Source organism: Lagenorhynchus albirostris, chromosome 20 (genome assembly GCF_949774975.1).
Source record: "Lagenorhynchus albirostris chromosome 20, mLagAlb1.1, whole genome shotgun sequence".
NCBI classification, from domain to species: Eukaryota; Metazoa; Chordata; class Mammalia; order Artiodactyla; family Delphinidae; genus Lagenorhynchus; species Lagenorhynchus albirostris.
In genome coordinates this window covers 49,010,456-49,030,354 of record NC_083114.1, presented here as the reverse complement: position 1 = coordinate 49,030,354, position 19,899 = coordinate 49,010,456, and the positions used below count along the sequence as shown (strand labels likewise).

The 19,899-nt window shown below is 42.4% G+C and overlaps 1 protein-coding gene across 4 annotated transcripts in view; it reads left to right on the top strand.

Moving 5' to 3' along the window:
• The window catches only part of RPTOR (regulatory associated protein of MTOR complex 1), a 347,492-nt gene that overhangs the window by 180,775 nt on the left and 146,818 nt on the right, over positions 1-19,899 (top strand). For all 4 annotated transcript variants that reach the window (XM_060133269.1, XM_060133267.1, XM_060133268.1 and 1 more), the window contains exon 6: positions 9,899-10,074. In XM_060133269.1, coding sequence (XP_059989252.1) covers positions 9,899-10,074 — 176 coding nt within the window. The remainder of the gene's footprint in view (positions 1-9,898; positions 10,075-19,899) is intronic.

The following is a 19,899-nucleotide window of genomic DNA, read 5'->3' as shown; positions in this document are numbered from 1 at the left end:
AACATCAAAATCTTCAGGTTTCTTCAAAAAATGTCAAATGTGCATCCCATAGAACTAGAGAATTCATATTTGGAAACCTGTGGTTCCTTTGCTACTGTTGTAGATAGCACGTTGTGTGGATGTCTGTGGAATTCGAAAATATTGGGCTGACCAAAAAGTTTGTTTGGGTTTTTCCGTAACATCTTATGGAAAAACCCAAACGAAGCTTTTGGCCAACCCAACAGAAGTCGACGCTCTGTGTTAAGGTTAATATTTGTAGTGTTACAATGTCTGTCTGTGATTTTTGAATATCACATGTTAATTCTAAGGTTATCTTTAGAAAGGTGTGTGTCTTGGATGACTGCTTACTAAATGGAGTTTGTGTGTGTGAATTTGTGAACATTCTCCGTGGACTTGCTGTCGGGGTGTTCACGCTACAAAACAGGGGTCCACGGTGCTGATTCTACACGGAGCTCAGGCTTGTCCGTCTCTAGCTTTCACGTTATAATTTTTTTCATGTCTCCATTCTTTCTCTTCTATAGCTTCATAGTTACCATTTGTAGGTAGTAGGGAAACAGGAAGTCTGTTATGTGATAATCTTATTTATTTTCTCTTTACTTTTTAAATGATATTAATTTGAAGGGAAGCTACCCATTGTTGCTGTGTGCCCATGGCGGGGAAGGCAGGTGGCTTCCTGGGGCACCCTTGCTCACAGTGCGGAGAGCATTCTACCTCTGGGAGCCGGTGACGACACTAGCCACCCTAGTTTTCCCCAGACACATCAGTAACTCTCTTTAAAGAAGAATACCACCACGTGCTTCCTGGGGAGGGGTGGCTGTGGTGGTTGCAGGACACCTGGCTTCGGGCACAAGGGCGAGCAGGGGGCTGTCCTGATGGTAGGTCTTCAGGGGAGCTTCGCCATCCTGCTGCGCCACCCCCGGCTTCAGCGGTGAACCACCTTCCCCGCTTGCTTCTCTGCACACACTCTGTGCAGGTCCATGCCCTTTTCTTTAATAAAGGCAGGCCAAGTTCACCCCTCTGTACCTTATACTCTATGTATAGCAAGCTATATAGCAAGCTGTAACAATTCGTAAAAGTGAATATTTTCAAAACAAATATCAATAAGAAACCTATTATGTAGTTGAAACACTCCCTCCACAGCACACACACATTTGTAATTTAAGGAGAAATGCTACCATTTCCACTGTTTATAGGAGAGTAAGTGGGGGTAAACCTGTAAACAAATACAGCAGAAATCCCTTTCATTGGGCTGCACACAGCCACCCAGAGCACCCGGCTGGAGAAAATAAAGCCATGATGGAAATGAAGAGTGGAATGGGAGGCTGGTCCTCCGAGTGCTCTGGGAGCTGACGTGCTAACCAGAAAGTGGAAGGGGTCACAGAAACACGCTGATGAGAAAAGCAGCCTCTAGAAGATCAGGACCCTTACCGCCACTGAGAGCTGGTGAGAGAGGAGGGGGCCGTGCAAGATGGAGAGGCAGCATCAGGGGAGGCCAGAACACCTGACGGCCTTAGCTGATGGACACTACCTACTACCGCCTTTTATTTGTGCGACCCTTTGTGGTTTGCAGAGCACTTTTTACTTTTAGTCCAGTCATCAGCCTGTGCAACAGAGGATGGTACATAAGCAGTCTCCAGAGTCTTTGCTACTATGCACCTGTGAACAATCCCTTCTGCAGTTTGTACCAGGAGATCCAGTTTTTTTCTGTTGGCACCTTTTACTATTCCTAGTCCTGGAATTTGAAAGCTTTGGGTGAAAGAAAAGTGATTTTGCTGCATTAAAAATTCAGGAACTCTCATCTCTTGTCTGTAGATTAAATGAAATCCACAGACAAGCAAATTGTATTATTAATACAGTCAACTTTCAGGGTATAACTAAAATTCTACTTCCCTGAGCCTGAAATCTTTCTCAGCTGACCTCATATAGCAAATTTTTATGCAGTTAATTTGACAATTAATTATGTATTGTCTTGCAGTATCTCTTCTATTGGCATTGTCAGCTGTATTTAAGTCTATTATGTAAACCTATCAAGGATGCTTCATATGAAGTAGTTGCTTAGTAATTATTTATGGATTTGGTCTCATAAATAACTGTACATTTGAATAAACTACCTTTAGTTGTCTTCCTTAGATGTATCTATGATTCACTGAATATGTTTAATCTTTGGTTGATTTGTATGAAATGTAAAAAGAAACAAAGTAAAAATTATTCACCCAAATCCATGAATATAGTATACTTTTTGCAGCCATCATAAAACTGGGAGCTTCCTCAAGTTAAGTCTTAGAATTTAATTTTTTTTCCTAATTTCGTCTATTTTAAAATATGCCAGAAATTGCTTAATGTCCTGGACCCCAGATCATGACCAACACCCTGGGATATCGTGAGGGTACTGTGGTTCCCAGCAGGACCCATCTGCATGGTCCTGCTTGCTATCACAGGAGGACCTCTCCTCCATCAGCCAGAGGCTATGGAGGTAATGGCCCGATGTTCTCTCACAAAGGATCTGTGGTAGCACAGACCATGGTGTTTCTGGTGGCAACCAGAAAAATGGCAGCACTAAACTGGGTGATCACAGAGCCATGCATGGGGAGAAGGGCAGGTGGGAAGTTACCAACCCACTTGAGGGGAGGGACAAGAAGGTAAGTGGTTTTTCTTAACACTGGGGTCAGAAGCAAGGAAAAGATATTAGTTCTCACTAGTCCTCCTCAACATTATACAATAAGACTTTTGCAATATGGCAAGGGAAAAAAACAGAAGGTATACAGACTGGGAAAAAGGAAATTAAGCTATCTTTTTTTGAAGATGAAACAGTTATATTTGTTGAATGTCAATCATAAAGATCTAATTGATAGTAACTGAACACTCCAACCAACAGCAGCAGCAAAATACACAAGTGTCCATAGAGCATCCATCAAGATATATCATATCCTGGGTCATAAAGCAAACCTCAACATATTTTAAATAAGTGAAACCACACAAGTGTGCTCTTTGACCATGGTAGAATCAACTAGAAGTCAGCGATAAAAAGACAACAGAAAAATCTCAGAAAAAAAAAGAACACGTAATTGATGGGTTAGAAGTCTCAAGGGAAATTAAAGAAAATACATTAACTGAATGAAAATGAATGTACATCAGAAAACTAAAAATAGAATTACCATATGATCCAGCAGTTCCACTCCTGGGCGTATATCCAGAAAAACTATAATTGAAAAAGATACATGTACCCCTATGTTCATAGCAGCACTATTCACAATAGCCAAGACATGGAAGCAACCTAAATGTCCATCGACAGATGAATGGATAAAGAAGATATGGTATATACATACAATGGAATACTACTCAGCCATAAAAACGAAGGAAATAATGCCATTTGCAGCAACATAGATGCAACTAGAGATTACCATACTAAGTGAAGTAAGTCAGAAAGAGAAAGATAAATACCGTATGATGTCACTTATATGTGGAATCTAAAATATGACACAAATGAACCTATCTACGAAACAGAAACAGACTCATGGACATACGGAACAGACTTGTGGTTGCTAAGGGGGAGGGGGAAGGGGGAGGGATGGCGTAGGAGGTTGGGGTTAGCAGATGTAAGCTATTATATATAGAATGGATAAACAACAAGGTCCTACTGTATAGCACAGGGAACTATATTCAATATCCTATGATAAACCATAGTCAAAAAGAATATAAGAAAAAAATGTTTATATATATGTATAACTGAGTCACTTTGCTGTATAGCAGAAATGAATACGATGTTGTATATCAACTACACTTCAATTAAAAAATAAATAGAAAAAAAAGGAAAATGAATGTACGACATGTCAGTACTGATAAGATGCAGCTAGGACTTCCCTGGTGGTGCAGTGGTTAAGAATTCACTTGCCATTGCAGGGGACATGGGTTCGATCCCTGGTCCGGGAAGATCCCACATGCCGTGGAGCAACTAAGCCCGTGTGCCACAACTACTGAGCCTGTGCTCTAGAGCCCATGCTCTGCAACAAGAGAAGCCACTGCAATGAGAAGCCCGCGCACCACAACAAAGAGTAGCTCCTGCTCACCGCAACTAGAGAAAGCCCGCGTGCACTAACAAAGACCCAACGCAGCCAAAAATTAAAAAAAAAAAAAAGATGCAGCTAAAGCAATTGAAAGGGAAATTTATAGCACTAGATCCTTATGCTAGAAAATAGGAAAAGTATCAAATTATAAGTTCCTCCCTGTATTAATCAATTTGGGCTACTGTAACAAAATACTACAGACTGGGTAGCTTCTAAACAACAGAAAGTTATTCCTCTCAGTTCTGGAGGCTGGACAGTCCAAGATCACAGTGCAGCTTGATCAGGTGAGGGCCCTTTTCCTAGTTTATGGCCAGGCCTTCTCGCTGTGTCCTCACATGGTAGAAGGGGTCAGAGAGCTCTCAGGCTGCTTTTGTAAGGACACTAATCCCATTCAGGAGGGCTTCACCCTCATGCATTAATCACCACCCAAAGGCCCCACCTTCTAGTACTATCACCTTTGAGGGTTAGGATTTCAACATGTGAATTTTGGGGGAACACAAACATTCAGACCATAGCACTACCTCAAGAAACTAGAAAAGGAGAGCAAAATAACCCCAAAGCAATCAGAAGAAAGAAAATGATGATAAGAACAGAAATCATTGAAATGTAAAACAGAAAAAGAGAAAACTCCATGAAACAAAAAGCTGATTCTCAGGAATAATCAATAAAATGGATAAATCTCTAGCAAGACTAACAAACATAGAAGGAGAAGATTCAGGATCGTACAGCCATTGAAAGAATAATAAGGGAATAACATGAACAACTTTACATTCATAAATTTGACAACTTCAAAGAAATGGACCAATTCCTCTAAAACCACAAACTACCAAATCCACCCAAGATGAAATAGATAATGTGAGTGGTCAAGAAATTAAATTTGTAATTTAAAAGTTCCTGAAAGGAAATCTCCAGACTCAGCTAGTTTCACTAGAGAATTCTACCAAATATTTAAAGAATTAACACCAGTTTTACGGTCTCTTCCAGAAAATAGAACAGGGAGGAAACACTTCCCAATTCATTTTATGAGGTCATTATTACCCTGATGCCAAAATGGATACACATTACAAAAGAAAAAAAAAGCTGCAGACTTCTATCTCTCACAAACTTAGATGCAAAAGTCCTCAACAAAATAATAGCAAATCAGGTCTAGCAATCCATAAAAAGAATTATGTTCTACGACTGAGATTTATTCCAGGTATGCAAGTCTGGCTTAATATTCAAAAAAATCAATTGATGTAATCCATCATACCAACAGACTAAAGAAGAACGATCATATGATCATATCAGTTGACACAAAGCTTTTGACAAAATCCATCACCTTTTCATGATTAAAAAAAACCTAACAAACCACCTCTTAGCAAATGAGGGCTAGAGGGGAGCTTCTTCAGCTTGATAAAGAACATCTGTAAACCTACAGCTGTCATCATCCTTAATGGTAAGAGACCACGTTTTCCCCCTAAGGTCGGGAACAAGGCAAGGCTGTCCATTCTCACCATTCTTACTCAACATAGTACCGGAAGTTCTAGCCAGCACAATAAGGTAAGAAAAGGACATCATCAGTCACTAGGGAAACAAATCAAAACTACACTGAGGTGCACTTCACATCCACTAGGATGGGTAGAATAAAAAAGATAGATAATTACATGTCCTGGCCAGGATGTAGAGGAATTTGAACCGTCACACAGTGCTAGTGGGAAGGTAAAATGGTGCAGCCACCTTGGAAAACAGTCTGGCAGTTCCTCAAATGTTAAACTTGGAGCTGCAGACGACCCAGCAGTTCCACTCCTATGTTTATACCCAGGAGACTTGATGTGTCCACACAAAAACCTGTACACAGATGTTCACAGCAGCATTATTCACAGTAGCCCCCAATGGAAATTCTCTTCTTGATGTAAAGGATTGTGGAATTTTTTAGTATCTCCTTTTTTTTAGTTATCTAAGAGTAATAGTGGAGAAATTTGGTTATAATTTCTAATTAATCATCTTTACTGAGTTATAGAATGATTCTAGAGCATTTTAGAAAATGATTGCTAACAACTAAATGGCTTTAAAATAGTGGACGGTCCATTTAGGCAAACTCTCAGGATAATCATGTTCTTTAGCCGCCCTATAGGGGAAATATTGGGGGGGTGGTTCTCGGTATGATTACAAGTCTTCCTCCAACAAAGACGACTCCTGCTCTCTTGGCCTAGATTTCATAGTTCCCAGCAATAGGTACCACTTCTTTTTAAATTACTATTTAATATTTGATATATATAGAATTATATAAATTATATATTAAAAATTACTACTGCCACTTTGTATCTGCTATTTTTAGTACAGTATCTGTCGCATGATAGATGCTCCATTAACAACTTTGATTTGAGCTGGGTAAGCAATACCTGATTCCTTTACAGATCTCAGTCTCTCTCTGAACTTTGTAAAAATGTCCACTGTAAGTAGGTGTTATTGAATTGAGAATAAAAATTGCTTTAAGCTAGAACTGGAATTATTACCAAGTAGATGTTATTTTCAGAAAGTCTCTTGGTAAAGACTCCTCTGAAATAAATTATTATTGCCTTCATCTCTTTATCAAGATGTCTTGTATATGTATATGGAGAACAGAAGCGGCACAATGGCAGAGTTTCATTTAGAAAATGAGAGGTGTAGGTGCTCCCGCTGCAACCCCCACTCACCTCCAGCCGTGCTTCTGGAGCGGGTGGTTCCGGGCCTGTGTGAGCTGCTTGGCCAGCCTTCCCATGAGCTCTGAGTGCATGAGTGCCACGTTATCCACACGTGTGGAAGAGGTAGCAGATGTCTTTCTTGGATCTGGTTGCTGTGTATCACATCTGAAGATTTTTCTGGATCCTTCCCAAATCCTCCAGAAGGCTCTAGTGAGCTTTTTTTTTTTTTTTTTTTTGCGGTATGCGGGCCTCTCACTGTTGCGGCCTCTCCCGTTGCGGAGCACAGACTCCGGACGCGCAGGCTCAGCGGCCATGGCTTACGGGCCCAGCCGCTCCGCAGCATGTGGGATCCTCCTGGACCAGGGCACGAACCCGTGTCCCCTGCATCGGCAGGTGGACTCTCAACCACTGCGCCACCAGGGAAGCCCTCTAGTGAGCTTTTAATGATTAAAGTTTTCCTGGTGTTTGAGCCTCTAGGTTCTCCAGGAGAAGCCCCTTTGGGTAAAAGTGCATCTGGGGTGTGCCCTTCAGGGTGAGTGGTGGCTCCCAGCTGGACCTGTTCTCTTCTCAGCCTGGGTGCCTTTGAAAAGTCCTCTGAATCACTGGTAGTTAGGTTTACATACAAGCTGTTTCCAAAGACTAATTTCAATTAAAAGGTCAATATCTTAGATAAATACAAAACCAAAACAATATATTGGAAGTAGCTCATCTGTTGGGTTTTGTTTTGTTTTGTTTTTTTGTATTCCTGGGTTAGCAGCTTGAAAAATGAATCGTTGGTGGAATTGTTTGTCTTGAATGTCATTTTTTAAAAATGTTACTGATTCTAATTAACCCCAGCGCAGAGCTGTCATGTGCCCAGTGGTGACAACAGGTCCCATATGAGTCTGAGGGGACTATTATTGTGTGTTACCACACTTCAGATTATCTGCAGCCACATTTAATGCTTTCTGCCAGTTTATACATCAGCATACTGCAAGGGGCTTAAGAAATAGAGGTTTCTATCAATGATCACTGTGAATTGGGAAATTTAGTTTCTAGTGGACTTACTTGGGATGAAGATGTTCCTGCATCGTCTCCCTGTCTCCTTGTGCCTCCTCTGCCTCAGGTACTTTGCAAGGCTCTGGGCCAAATGCTCGTGGACCACAAGGTGCAGCCCGAGGCAGACCTAACACAGAGGCACTGAGCAGATCGCTACCTGACAGCACCACCCGGCTGTGTCAGGGCTACGGGAGCGCTGCCTCCACAGAGGACAGGGCACAGACGTCCTGACATCAGCAGAAATGCCCTTAACCCACCGAGCACCCCACGTGGCTGCCAGGGCATGGGAACCCACCCCACCCCCGCCTCCCCCTGGGGGCCTGTGTCTAAGGCCGGCTTGGGAGAAAGGTGGCCTTGGTGTGACACACTGCTTCACTTCTGAGAGCCTGAGGCTGTAGAAGCTCAGTGACAGGCAACAGCAAAGATGGAAGGGCTGCAGCATTTGGGGGCTGTAGCCAGAGGACTACAGAGGACTACTCTTCGCTTCTCAGAAAGTAAATTTACTGTGGAAGCAGATTATAGACAGAGAAGTTAAAACTAGTAACCCACACCAACATTTAAGAATATTGAATCTTGGTTTTACATAAATGATTGTTTCTTCCTACATTGTTTCCTGTAATCATCACGTCTGTGCGCAGTTGTGGTAAGGCTTGCAAGAAGCATGTGCATTGGCTTCAGTCCCAGGCCACCTCTCCAATGCCCCTTTCACCGTTGAAGGCTGTGCACTCTGTTCCCCTCCCGGAGCCTGACCCATTGCCGATGTCATCCTCCCTCCTGGGCTGGGGAGAACGCACTTCCACAGAGCACACAAGTCGAGACCACTTCCGGCAGGCTCCCCTGGCTCTGACACATCTGCAGCCTCTGCGTCTTTCCGCATGACTCAGGTCTGATAAGCCGCAGACCCACACGGCACCCAGACCCGACATCTTTCCTAGCGTGTTGTCACAGCAGACCTGGAAACTAATTTCCTGTGTGGAGCAGGTTGCTTCACTGGTGCTATTTTAGATTGTAGAGCTGGAGCCAAGGAAAGGATTAAAAGTGATTCTGCCTTCCCTTTTCTCTGTGCTTTAAAAAACCCACTCTGCTGATGGTTGTACAATGTGAGTGTACCTAACGCCACTGACCGTACAAATAAAATGGGTAAGATGGTAACTTTTATATTATGTATATTTTGCCACAATAAAAAACCCCTTCCTCTAGAAATTGCAGTTTTTATTTAGTATTAAGTATACTAGAATTTGATTTGTATTCTGGATTTACTATTCCTTCTATTAATAATCTGAAGAGGTTATTAATAGAAGTACTGCTTTTACTGCCTTCCATTTGAGAAGGTTTTATCAGCATTAATAATGACAACACTTTACATGTCGTAATCAATGTTAGGTATATATGAGTGAACACAGCTTTGTGTGTATTTAACTTACAAAGTTCACCCGAGACTGCTGTTTGGAAAAGACCCTGCAGAGCACTCATGTTAGTGTCACAGGTGTGTGGTATAGATTCAGGAGGGTCCGGATGGGATGAGGGAGTGGAAAACGGCCCTCAGGCCAGGACCAGCTTCCCGTACTCATGACTAGGACTCGCCCGGTGACCGGCAGTTCACGTCATTTCTTGGGGTCTCTGTTTCCTCATTGTAGAAGGTTTTTAAAATTGGAAAGAAGACTTACCTCATGGGGATGTTGTAAAAAGCAAATGAAATAATAGCCAGTGTGAAAGAGACACAATCATGCAGACATAGGGGATTATTAGTAAGGAGCAAAACCCGAGACACATAAACATTCTTTTCAAGTTGGGAAACAAACGAGCAGCCGTCAGTGATTAAAATTATCCCTTCCTGCCCCATCTGTCCTCCTCAATGCCATCATCACCTGAAACCCCAGCCCCTGGTCTTCATGGAGCCCCGCCCCCTGGCGTTTATAACCCAGGAGTCCTTAAAAAGTGATTTGGGGCTGGAGCTTGTGGTCGACCCCAGGAGAGGATCTAGCAGCTGGGCCTCTCTCCAGAGGACTTGGCCAGGAACCCCCAAGCTTTAAGCCTCGGTTGATGGGTCCTTTCCTTCGTGTCACATTTCCGGCTCAGTCTCCAGTTGTGCGTGACAGTTAAGCTGCTCTCTTCCTTCCTGTCCCCCTGCAGGTCGCTGCTATTAACCCAAACCACCCACTGGCCCAGATGCCTTTGCCCCCATCCATGAAGAACTGCATTCAGCTGGCAGCCTGTGAGGCCAACGAGCTCCTGCCCATGATCCCCGACCTTCCAGCCGACCTATTCACGTCATGCCTCACCACCCCCATCAAAATCGCCCTGCGCTGGTAAGTGGCGCCCACCTCGACTCCCAGCAACCCCCTTGGGGTTTGCTGCAGGGACCCAAGGAATCTACCTGGGTCTTTTGGACCAAGTTACAGGTGTGAGCTCAGGAACCCAGGTGGATGCTGGGGTTTTCCTCTTGGGGTTCAGGATGCGCTGTCCCCCGGATCAGGTGCGTGTGTGGCTTCCAGGAGCACCCTCTCCATTTCGTGGCTAACTGTGGCTGTGCCCTCAGATAGTACCAATGTGGGTCATGCTGGAAAGTGGACTTTCTTTTGAAAAAAGAAAAGCCTTCATTAGTTATAGAATTCTTTGCTTGAGTTGAAGTAGAATCTTTCAGTTTATTCCCAGCAGTAAACAATAATAATAATAATGATTTTTTTTCCTACCGCCACTCTTTTGAGAAGTTGAGAGCTCTTGCGAATATGACTGAGGAAATGTGTGGAATATTCCAAGACAGTAGGACCTGCATTTAAGACCCTCCATCACTGGCAGGACTCACAATGGAATGTGTGTGCTTCTTGTCTCCAAATCCAGTTTTCTCCCCTAGACCGTCTTGCTCTCTTTTAACATCTACTTTTCCCTTTTATATTTTGCTGGAACCCATATACATGGAGGTAAGTAGCTCTTGGTGAGGCACAGGCGGGACGGTGCAGCCGCGTGGGTTCACTGGACTCTGTGGAGGCGCCTTCCTCCGTTTCCTGCCGGGGTGTCCTAACAGCGCAGAGGCACAGGGTCCTGCTTCCTCCCCCACAGCCCTGGAGAAAGTGGGGAGACAAGCAAGGACTCTGGGGGCAACGACACAGTACTCAATCCCTCGGGAGGCCCCTCGGGTGACTACAGCCTGGGTTGGGGGTCCTGTGGTTGCCTTGAGCTGCTGGTTGGATGAGAACTTGGACTTGTAGCTTCACCTCTGTAGCAGCATCAGGTTGACCCACGGCACCTGAGTGAGGGCATCCACCTCCCACCCCAGCCCTCCCAAATCCCGGCTGTGGATCCCCCCAGGGAGAGGCCTCTTCTAACATGCCTGATCCCTAAGGAGCTAGTGGAGGAGGTGTCCCCCAGCTGCCAAGCTCACCCCCCGACTCAGCCAACTCATACAGGGCCTGACCGGGGTCATTCCCCACTGCACCCCACAAAGCATAGCACACGTGGCAAAAGCAGACTCCAGGGGAGAGAGATGAGCTAGTCATCGTGCGAGGCAGGACTGTTGTCATGAAGCACAGTGCACGTGATGGGAGGTGAAGGGAGGAAGATGCTGGCTGGTAACAGAGTGAGACTACGACCTGGGGATGTTGAAAAGAACCACATAGAGATACAGGTGAGAGGACTATGGTGTTTGAAACAAAGGACACAGTGGACGGGATTCCTAGCGGGAGGGGTGGCTGCAGTCTGACTTAGCACGTTGGGAGATTACAGCGAGGGGCTAGGCGCTGGGGAAGGCAGCAGGAGGAGAGAGACAGAAAACAGAAGAAGAGCAGGAGACACGGGGGAGATGGAAGCTCCCCCATGGAGAGAGAAGGGGAACGTGGCAGAGCTGGAAATACCTGAAGGTGATGCGGACACATTCTTCAGAACTGGAGAAAGCTCGAAGGATCTGAGAGGCTAGGGCTGATGGGAAGGGAGGGGAGTGGGGACCCAACCTCGGGGTGAGGCTGAGGCTGCACGGCAGCCACACCCACACTGCCTCTGAGCATCACTCCTTTCTTCGTGGCTGCGCTGCCCTTGACTGTAGGGCTTTTTGTTCTTTCATTTATAAGTGAGTTTTTCTATTTAACTCTCTGTACTCTGTGATTGCTGTTAGAAAAGGTTTATGGTGCCATTTAATGTGACCTCAGAAAGATCTCTGATTCAGATGACTCAGGAAATTGTTCATTTTATTCATCGTCCAAGAAATAATTTACTAAATACCAACTGTGTAAGCCCATGGGTAAGCACTATAGGTGATACAAAGAAGCATATTGTCCTGAAAAATTTACGGTCTCGTTGAGGAGACAAGATGTGACCTGAAAATTCATTATCTAAATGGGTGCTTCATGCCAGGCAAAGAAATCTGAACATTTCAGGCAATGTATGAGCAAGGACTAAATGGATCTGTGGCACCAAGGGCTATTTGTGTTTCCAGAGAACAGAGAAATCCCTAAGGGCCAAGGGCATCAGGGAGGGCTTCTCGGAGGAGAGGAAAGTTGAGTCAGGGTCTGGGCAGATGGTGGGATTTGAAGGGGAGCAGAGAGCACCACAGGCAGGTGGCCCCCAGTGCAAGAAACCATCCCTGAGTAGCGAGAGTGGGTCAGTAGAGAGAGGACATCGTCCAGAGGGGTGAGGTGAGGTCGGAGTGTGGGCCGGCATCAAAGGGTGGGCCGCCTTGATGTTGGGCCAAGGACCTTGGCTTCTAGGACTGGTGGGGGAAGGTGTTTATGTGGGGAAATGACTTAAGAATAGTGTTTAAGGAAAATAATCCATGTAAGGATGGGGAGACCTTGGTCAAATGAGGCCTTTATCACAGCAGTGAGATCAGGATCCAAACTAAAGCAGGAAGGTGGAAATGGCCGTAGACCCCTCGGTGGGAGGGCCCACAGACACACCCCAGAATCTGCGGTGCAACAGGCCTCATTCCCACTCATTTTCCTGCCCCTCCCTGTGGATTTCCTGCCCTTACTGCACCTGTGCACCCCGACTCTGGAACTGACGGTGCACACCAGCTGTGCTCCGGGACCCCGGGCTGGGTGCTACACCTGAAGGGGCTGTGAGTGGAGGGGTGGACTGGCGAGGGAAGAAGCAGGAAGAGCACAGACGGGGCCTCCTGCCCATGCCACTCCACACTCTGCTGCCAGCGCAGTGAGTTTAATCTGTTTCTCCCCCGTGTCTCCGGCCCTGTCATCCTCCACCAGGGGTCAGAAGGATGTGGCGTCCCTTCACTGGCAGCGGTGGGTCCCTGCCCTCTGGTCAGGGGTCAGGCAGTAGGCTTTCAGTCCACCATGATGCGATGCATTGTCTTGGTACCTACCCGAAATCCTTTTGGGAGTTAATATATAATTAAATTTTTTTAAAGTAAGCATTTAGTAGGAAGCACAGTGAAAAATCAAACTAATACAGTTACCAGAGAATGGACTTTGAGGTCAGTACATCACGGTTGTGGATGATGGTCGTCAGATAAGCACTGCCTGGAGTGATTAAGCAGAGTCCCAGATGGGTGGATCTTTTACAATTAACCACTTTCTGCATACTGAGGGATTGAAATTAGATCGAACATGACATTTCACTGAGTGTCCTTAGCCTGTGAATGGCAGTAAACCATATTCATGGGAAGAACTGTCAAGGGAATTCTGTACTTCTTTGTAACAGCTGAGTTTTAAAAAAAAAAAAAAAGGCACCAGCCTTTTTATACATGAAGAGAGGAGACAGTTTGCCAGATAGTATTAATACTTATATTTTTAGGGTTAAGTTTCTTTTTTTTAATTTAAAAGTCAGTTTAATATTTTCCAGTGAAAAATGGGATATACATTCTTTTAGAAAATTTACTAAAAAGTAAAAAGAAGGAAAAAATTGTCCAAGATTTTACCACCATTACCACAATTAGTGTTAACTTTTTGGTTAAAAAGTCAGTCTTTTTTTTGTGTATGTACATGTTTGCATTGATGTAATTAGACTAAATTTACAATTTCATATACTTAAACCTTAGCATAACAAACTTATTTATCCTTGACCATTAGAAACTCTTAGTAAATGTTATTTGTAGTGATTGCATAATATTTCACTGTACTGATGTTCTGTGTTATTCAACCAAGTATAGGGCTTTAGGTTTTATGATTCAGGTAAGCTCAGAGTAGCTCTAGAATAGGGGTCCATGGGCTTTTTCTGTGAAGGGCCAGATAGTAAATACTTTAGGCTTTGTGAGCCTGAGGGTCCCAGCTCTGTTGTCATAGCATGAAAGAGCCATAGAAAGTATGTAAACAAATGAGCATGACTGTGTTCCAATAAAACTTTATTTACAAAAACAGGCAATAGGCCACATGTGACCTGGGAACCATAGTTTGCCATCCCCTGCTTTCGAGAATGGAGCCAGGCTTTTACCTTCAAATGACTGCTAAACTTACCTGTTGGTCAGTGAACCCAAACAATAAATAACCTAGGAAAAACCTTTGCTCGGGAAGGTTCCTGTATAACTAAGAGGATGGTTTTAACAAAACTGCACTCATGTAAGGCACAGTTGCTAAAGAAAGTTATATACCTTGTAAACCGAATATAGCCTTACTTTATATGTACAAAATATGTGTACATATATTTGCTGGCAAGTATGCTTATAAATCTTATTTGATGATGAAGTAGTTGTTGGAAGACATCATTCTCTGATTTTTGTTTCATTTTTGCCTCAATCTTATTTTCAGAAACTGATAATTTTAGTAATTCTGAAGTGAGCAATTACATTACTCTCCCTGTAAGTGATTTCCTTACTCACCATATACATCAATATAGGATAAGAATCCAAAATATGTTTTTTTCCTTAGGCTGTTTTCTACTTACTAGATTGAGTGGCAGAATACCATCTTAAATTTATTATGGATATATTTGTGTGCTACTGAAATTATAACTCATTGGTACTTAATTTGCTGTGGGACTTGCTGCAAAATAGATTGATGCCCATTGCATTGTGTGTCATGCAGTTATATTGTCTGTTAATGAAAATGTCAGCATCATTTTGGATTGAATAGAGGTCAAGAAACATGTTTCCTTCATTTCAATTAAATTGAGTAATCTCAAGGAGTTTAAATGTTAATGGCATAGTATTACCGAAAATTTGCCAGCACGGAAAGCCTTGTCTTCATCTTTGCCCAGATAGAGAGGCAGCTGCAGAGACACCCCGCCCTGCAGCTGCACTGTGAGACCCTGCATCGTCCATCCGGCTGGGCCCCGCGCTGTGTCCTGCTTGTCTCACTGCAGATGCTTGCTTTGCATTTTGTGACACTTCTGGCATTTGCTTTGTGTTTTGTCTTGAAGACTCAACCAAGAATCAGTCAGAATTACTTTTGGAAACATAAATTCCTGCTGGTGTTTGTTACTGGGGTTAACCATTTATTCTCTGTACAGTTTTCTAAAATACAACTTCTCTGCTAGAGAGCAGACTTTCTGCCTATGCATTTAATCAGTGCTTTCTGTTTGTGATCTTTTTCAGTTTCTTGTAAAAACTGAATTAAAATGAAGTATCTTATGTTTGAAGGCAGGTGATCTAGACACATTAGTGAATGAAATTGTCTTACCAGTTTACTTTGTAGTAATGTCACACTTTGCGTCATAAACCTTGGTGGTAGTAAACTTAATTTGAGATTTATTTAAACGGTTTTCTTATCTGGAGGCCCTCACAATGTGGTCATAACTGTTATCTGGTCCTGCTCCATAAACCCCAGGACAGTTTCAGGGTAATTTTCAGTCTTTCAGGTTATGTAATTTGTCATGTGCCCACTCTGAGGAAACTATTTTTTCTCCCCAAACTAGACAATGTACTCTCAGTGTTCCTGTCTCTGACATACACGCAATTGAGATAAATATCATAATGTATTATAATAGAGCTCCTTTAAAAAAAAGTTGACATGCGGAAACCTGATTTATGCTGCTAAGAAATGAACTGAACCAGACAGAATGGCACAGGCTGCTGACTCCCTCCCCTGAGCCCAGTCCTTGGGCTGCCACAGGGGAGTAAGATTGATGGGTCCTGCAGTAGTCCACTCAACAAGTCAGAAACGGTGTGGAGCCCTTGGGGATGGTTGAGACTGTTGGGGTGGGGAGTGGAACAGGTGAGGACCAGAAGGTGCAGCTGAGGGAAGGCCGAGGGTGGGCCCTCTGGTGTGCACATCACTCTTTCCATCATTGCCCTGGACAGTGCAGCTTGCCTTGCTGTATCTGGGGCTTGGAATGAATGAAGGAAGGAAGGAAGGAAGGAGGGAAGGAGGGAAAGAAGGAAAGAAAGAAGGTGTACCACCTCTCCTTTGTAGAAAAAGCTACACCTGTAAAAATCAGAAGCACTACACTACAGAAAAATAATTCAGAGTGAGGATAAACATACCCAAAGTGATAAGAGAGAATATTGGAAATAGGAAGAAGAAATAAGAAAGATTAGTTGGAGGTATGGATCATGAAAAATACAATTGACGAAGTAAAGAATTTAGGAGGTGGATTGAAAGGCAACGTTATGGGTATAACCAAACGGCAAATTAGAGAGCTGGAAGGCTGGGTTGATTAATTCCCACCAAAGAAGTAGAGATGGAAAGAATGAGAGACCAGAAAGATAGAATTAAAGTTTGAATATCTGAGATATTGATCATGAAAAATAAGTCTAGGTTTAGGCCTCACTATGTTAGAGGTAACCACCAAAAGACACAGGAGGAGAGAGGATTTCTTCTCTCCAAAAGAAGGTAGAAAAAGAAACAAGAAAAGCATGGTAAATAGAAAATGTGAAATAAGATGGCTGAAATAAATTTTGAAATGTAAGTGATTATTTAATTGTTAGTGAGTTGAATTCACCGCTCAAAGGACAGTGATTCTCATGTTGGATAAAAATCATCATGATATAGCATGTATCACAGGATACATGTTTAAAACAAAATATTTGAAAGGTTGAAAATCAAAGGATGAAAGAGGAGAAATATGGAAACCAAAAGAAAGCTGAGTGACAATTTTAATATGCATCAAAGAAAAATCTGAGATTAAAAAATATTGAAAGGACAAAGAAAACTTTTATTGTGGTGAAAAGAGCAGACGATCAAGAAGATACACTGATCATGGCTCTCTATGCATCAAACAATATGGCCTTGAAATATGTAAGATGGGAACCAAAAGGACTCTGGGTAGAAACGGATACACCAGGAACATAGGTACTGAGACCAAGTACATAAAAAGTAAGAAAAATAGTTTAGATTTTAATAGCAGGACTAATTAGCTAGGTCTAATATAGGCATATAGGACCATGTACCCAACAAGCACAGAATACACATTACTTTTGAGCATAGGTGAACCATTCACAGCTAACAAACAAACAAACAAACAAAAAACCTGTGTACCAGGTTCCAAAGGAAGCTTTAATAATCCCAAAGAATTGATACCATATAAACTCTATTCTCAGACCACCATACAATAGAGTTGGAGCTCAATAATGAAAGGTTAGCTTTTAAAATGCCTGAAAACTAAAAATCTTACTCTTAAAAAATAAACTCCTTAAAGAGGAAATACTTTTAAAAAATTATGAAATACTCAAAGCTGAGTAACAGTGAGAGCACAACTTTTCATGTCTGTGGGATGTAGCTAAAGCAGAAAACGAAGATTAAAAAATAAAAGGAAACTCAAATGTTCACCTTAAGGAGCCCGGGGGGAAATGCAGTAAACAAAAAGGAATATGAAGAAAGGTAGTCCTGAAGATGAAGGCAGTCCTGAGCTGTTCATAGTGTCTCCACATCCAGAGTACCTCTGGGTAGTTTCTCCAGAATTCTCCCAGCAATGAGGAGCAGCCCTAGGGCTCTATCACTCTTTATATAAATTCTGGACCAGCACTCTCATCCTTAGCTCCTCCTTCAAGTGAGTCCAGTACCTCAGTATTCATTCTTTCTGAGATTCTGCATTATGAGGGTGCTTACTTCTTTTTGGCTTTACCCCTTTGAGGTTTAAGGCTTCCATTCTCTCTCTGCTTAGTCACCACAACTTGCCCACCTCTTAATTGGTTGAAATTTTAAATTATGGTAATAAAAGTAGCTCGATCTTGTTGAGCATTATGCTGTGCCATTACATGAATTAACCCATTCAGCCCCTGCAGGAAGCCTGTGTGGCATGGCCTGCCTTCAGCCCTGCTTTCAGGAGGAGGGGATTGAGGCTGCATGGTTGTGACTGGTAGAGCCAGGATTCAAACCCTGTCCTGACCCCAGCGCTGACACTTGAGACTGTCTGTGTGATGATTGGCTTCTCCCATTTGCTGTATTTTCTCCCTGGTACTCTTTGTCCGTGTCTTACTCTTTTTCTTCCTCTTTGGAGGGAGTTGAGATCCATGTGCATGTTTAATCCAGCATATTTAAGTGGAGTCATGGGCATTTACTTAACTTGGTAAAGGCTGTACAGGGCTTTTCAGCAATATGCTTAGTGGAGAAACTTGAGATGCCCTCCCTTTGACATTGGGAGTAAAGCAAGGGTTCTCTCTGGCACTACTTTAGTATTAGAAGTCCTGGTCATCAGTAAGACAAGATACAATATTTGTAATTATCTCTGTGCATTATGGATCATCTTTCATATTTCATTGATTCTAGGATGTACATTTTCACATCTGAACATATCTGAGACCCAGTACCATCTTTTGAAAAATAATGTGCCTGTTTAGTTGGAAGCACTTTTTCTTTCTTAGTGTACATAGAAATGCTTAGAAAAGCCCACGTCAAGGTGTGTGCTATAACCTTTCTCATTGCACTGTTTGTGAAATAACTGACTCAGGGTTTATCACTAGGGATCATGGGTAAAATATCATGTTTGTAAGAGGTAAAATTACTGAACTCGGTTTACACGTACCAAAAATAATCTCAAAATTGTAATGGTGTTTATAGATTTTAATTAGGAAAGTCTAAAATTTATGGTCTAAGCTTTCTCCATAAGACCAGAAAAAGAGAAGCACATCAAACCCTAAGTATGTAGAAGAAAGGAATAAGAAAACAGCAAAAATAAACGAAATAGAAAATGTATCAGAGAAATATACAAAACCCATGAAAATAGATGAAAGTTTTTGAAAAGTTCAATAAAAATTTTAAACTCTAACTAGAATGGTCAAGAAAAACAGAAAGAAGATATAAATCCCCTATTTCAGAAATGAGGGAGCATCACCACAGATCCAACAGACATTAAAAGGATAGTAATGGAATCCTTTTAAGTATGAAGGACTTGGTGCCAATAAATTCTATGTCTTAGGTGAACTGGATGAATTTCGTGAAAAACAGAATACTAAACCTGACACAAAAAGAAAAAGAAAATATGGATAGTTTATATCTCATAAAGAAACTGAATTCCCTAGTTAAAAGCCTCAGAAAGAGAACTGCAAGCCCAGATATCTTTGCTAATGAATTCTAGCAACATTTAAGAAAGAAATAATACCAACACTTATACAAACTCTTTCAGAAAATACAGGAAGGGGAACATTTCCCATCCCATTTTAATAGGCTGACTTTATCTTAAAAATCAAAGTCAGACAAAGACTCTGCAAGGGGGGGAAAAAAGCTACAGGTCAAGATCTCTCATGAACACCGGTATAAAAATTCTTTGTTTTTCTTTATTTTATTTGTTTAAGACAATTTTTTAAAAATTTTTGGCCTTGCCGCACAACATGCAGGATGTTAGCTCCCCGACCAGGGATCAAACCTTCTCCACCTGCAGTGGAAGCACAGAGTCTTAACCACTGGACCACCAGGGAAGTTCCAACAGGTATAAAAATTCTTAACAAAATATTAGCAAATGAAGCCCAACCATATAGAGAGAAGATAAAGTATTATGATCAAGTAAGGCTTATCTCAGAAATGCAAGGCTTAACATGAAAATCAATCAGTGTAATTCATTACATTAGCAGAATAAAGGGGAAAACCTATATGATTATTTTAATAGATGCATAAAAAGAATATGACAAAATTCAGCACGGTTTTATGACAAACTGATTCAGCAAACTGCAAATAGAAGAGAACATTCTCAAGCTCATAAAAGGCGTCTAAGAAAAACTTACAGCTAACATTGTAGTTGAAATGATGAAAGACACTTTCCCCAGAAGACTGGAAACAAGGCAAAGATGTTTACTCTCACCGTTCCTTTCGACGTTG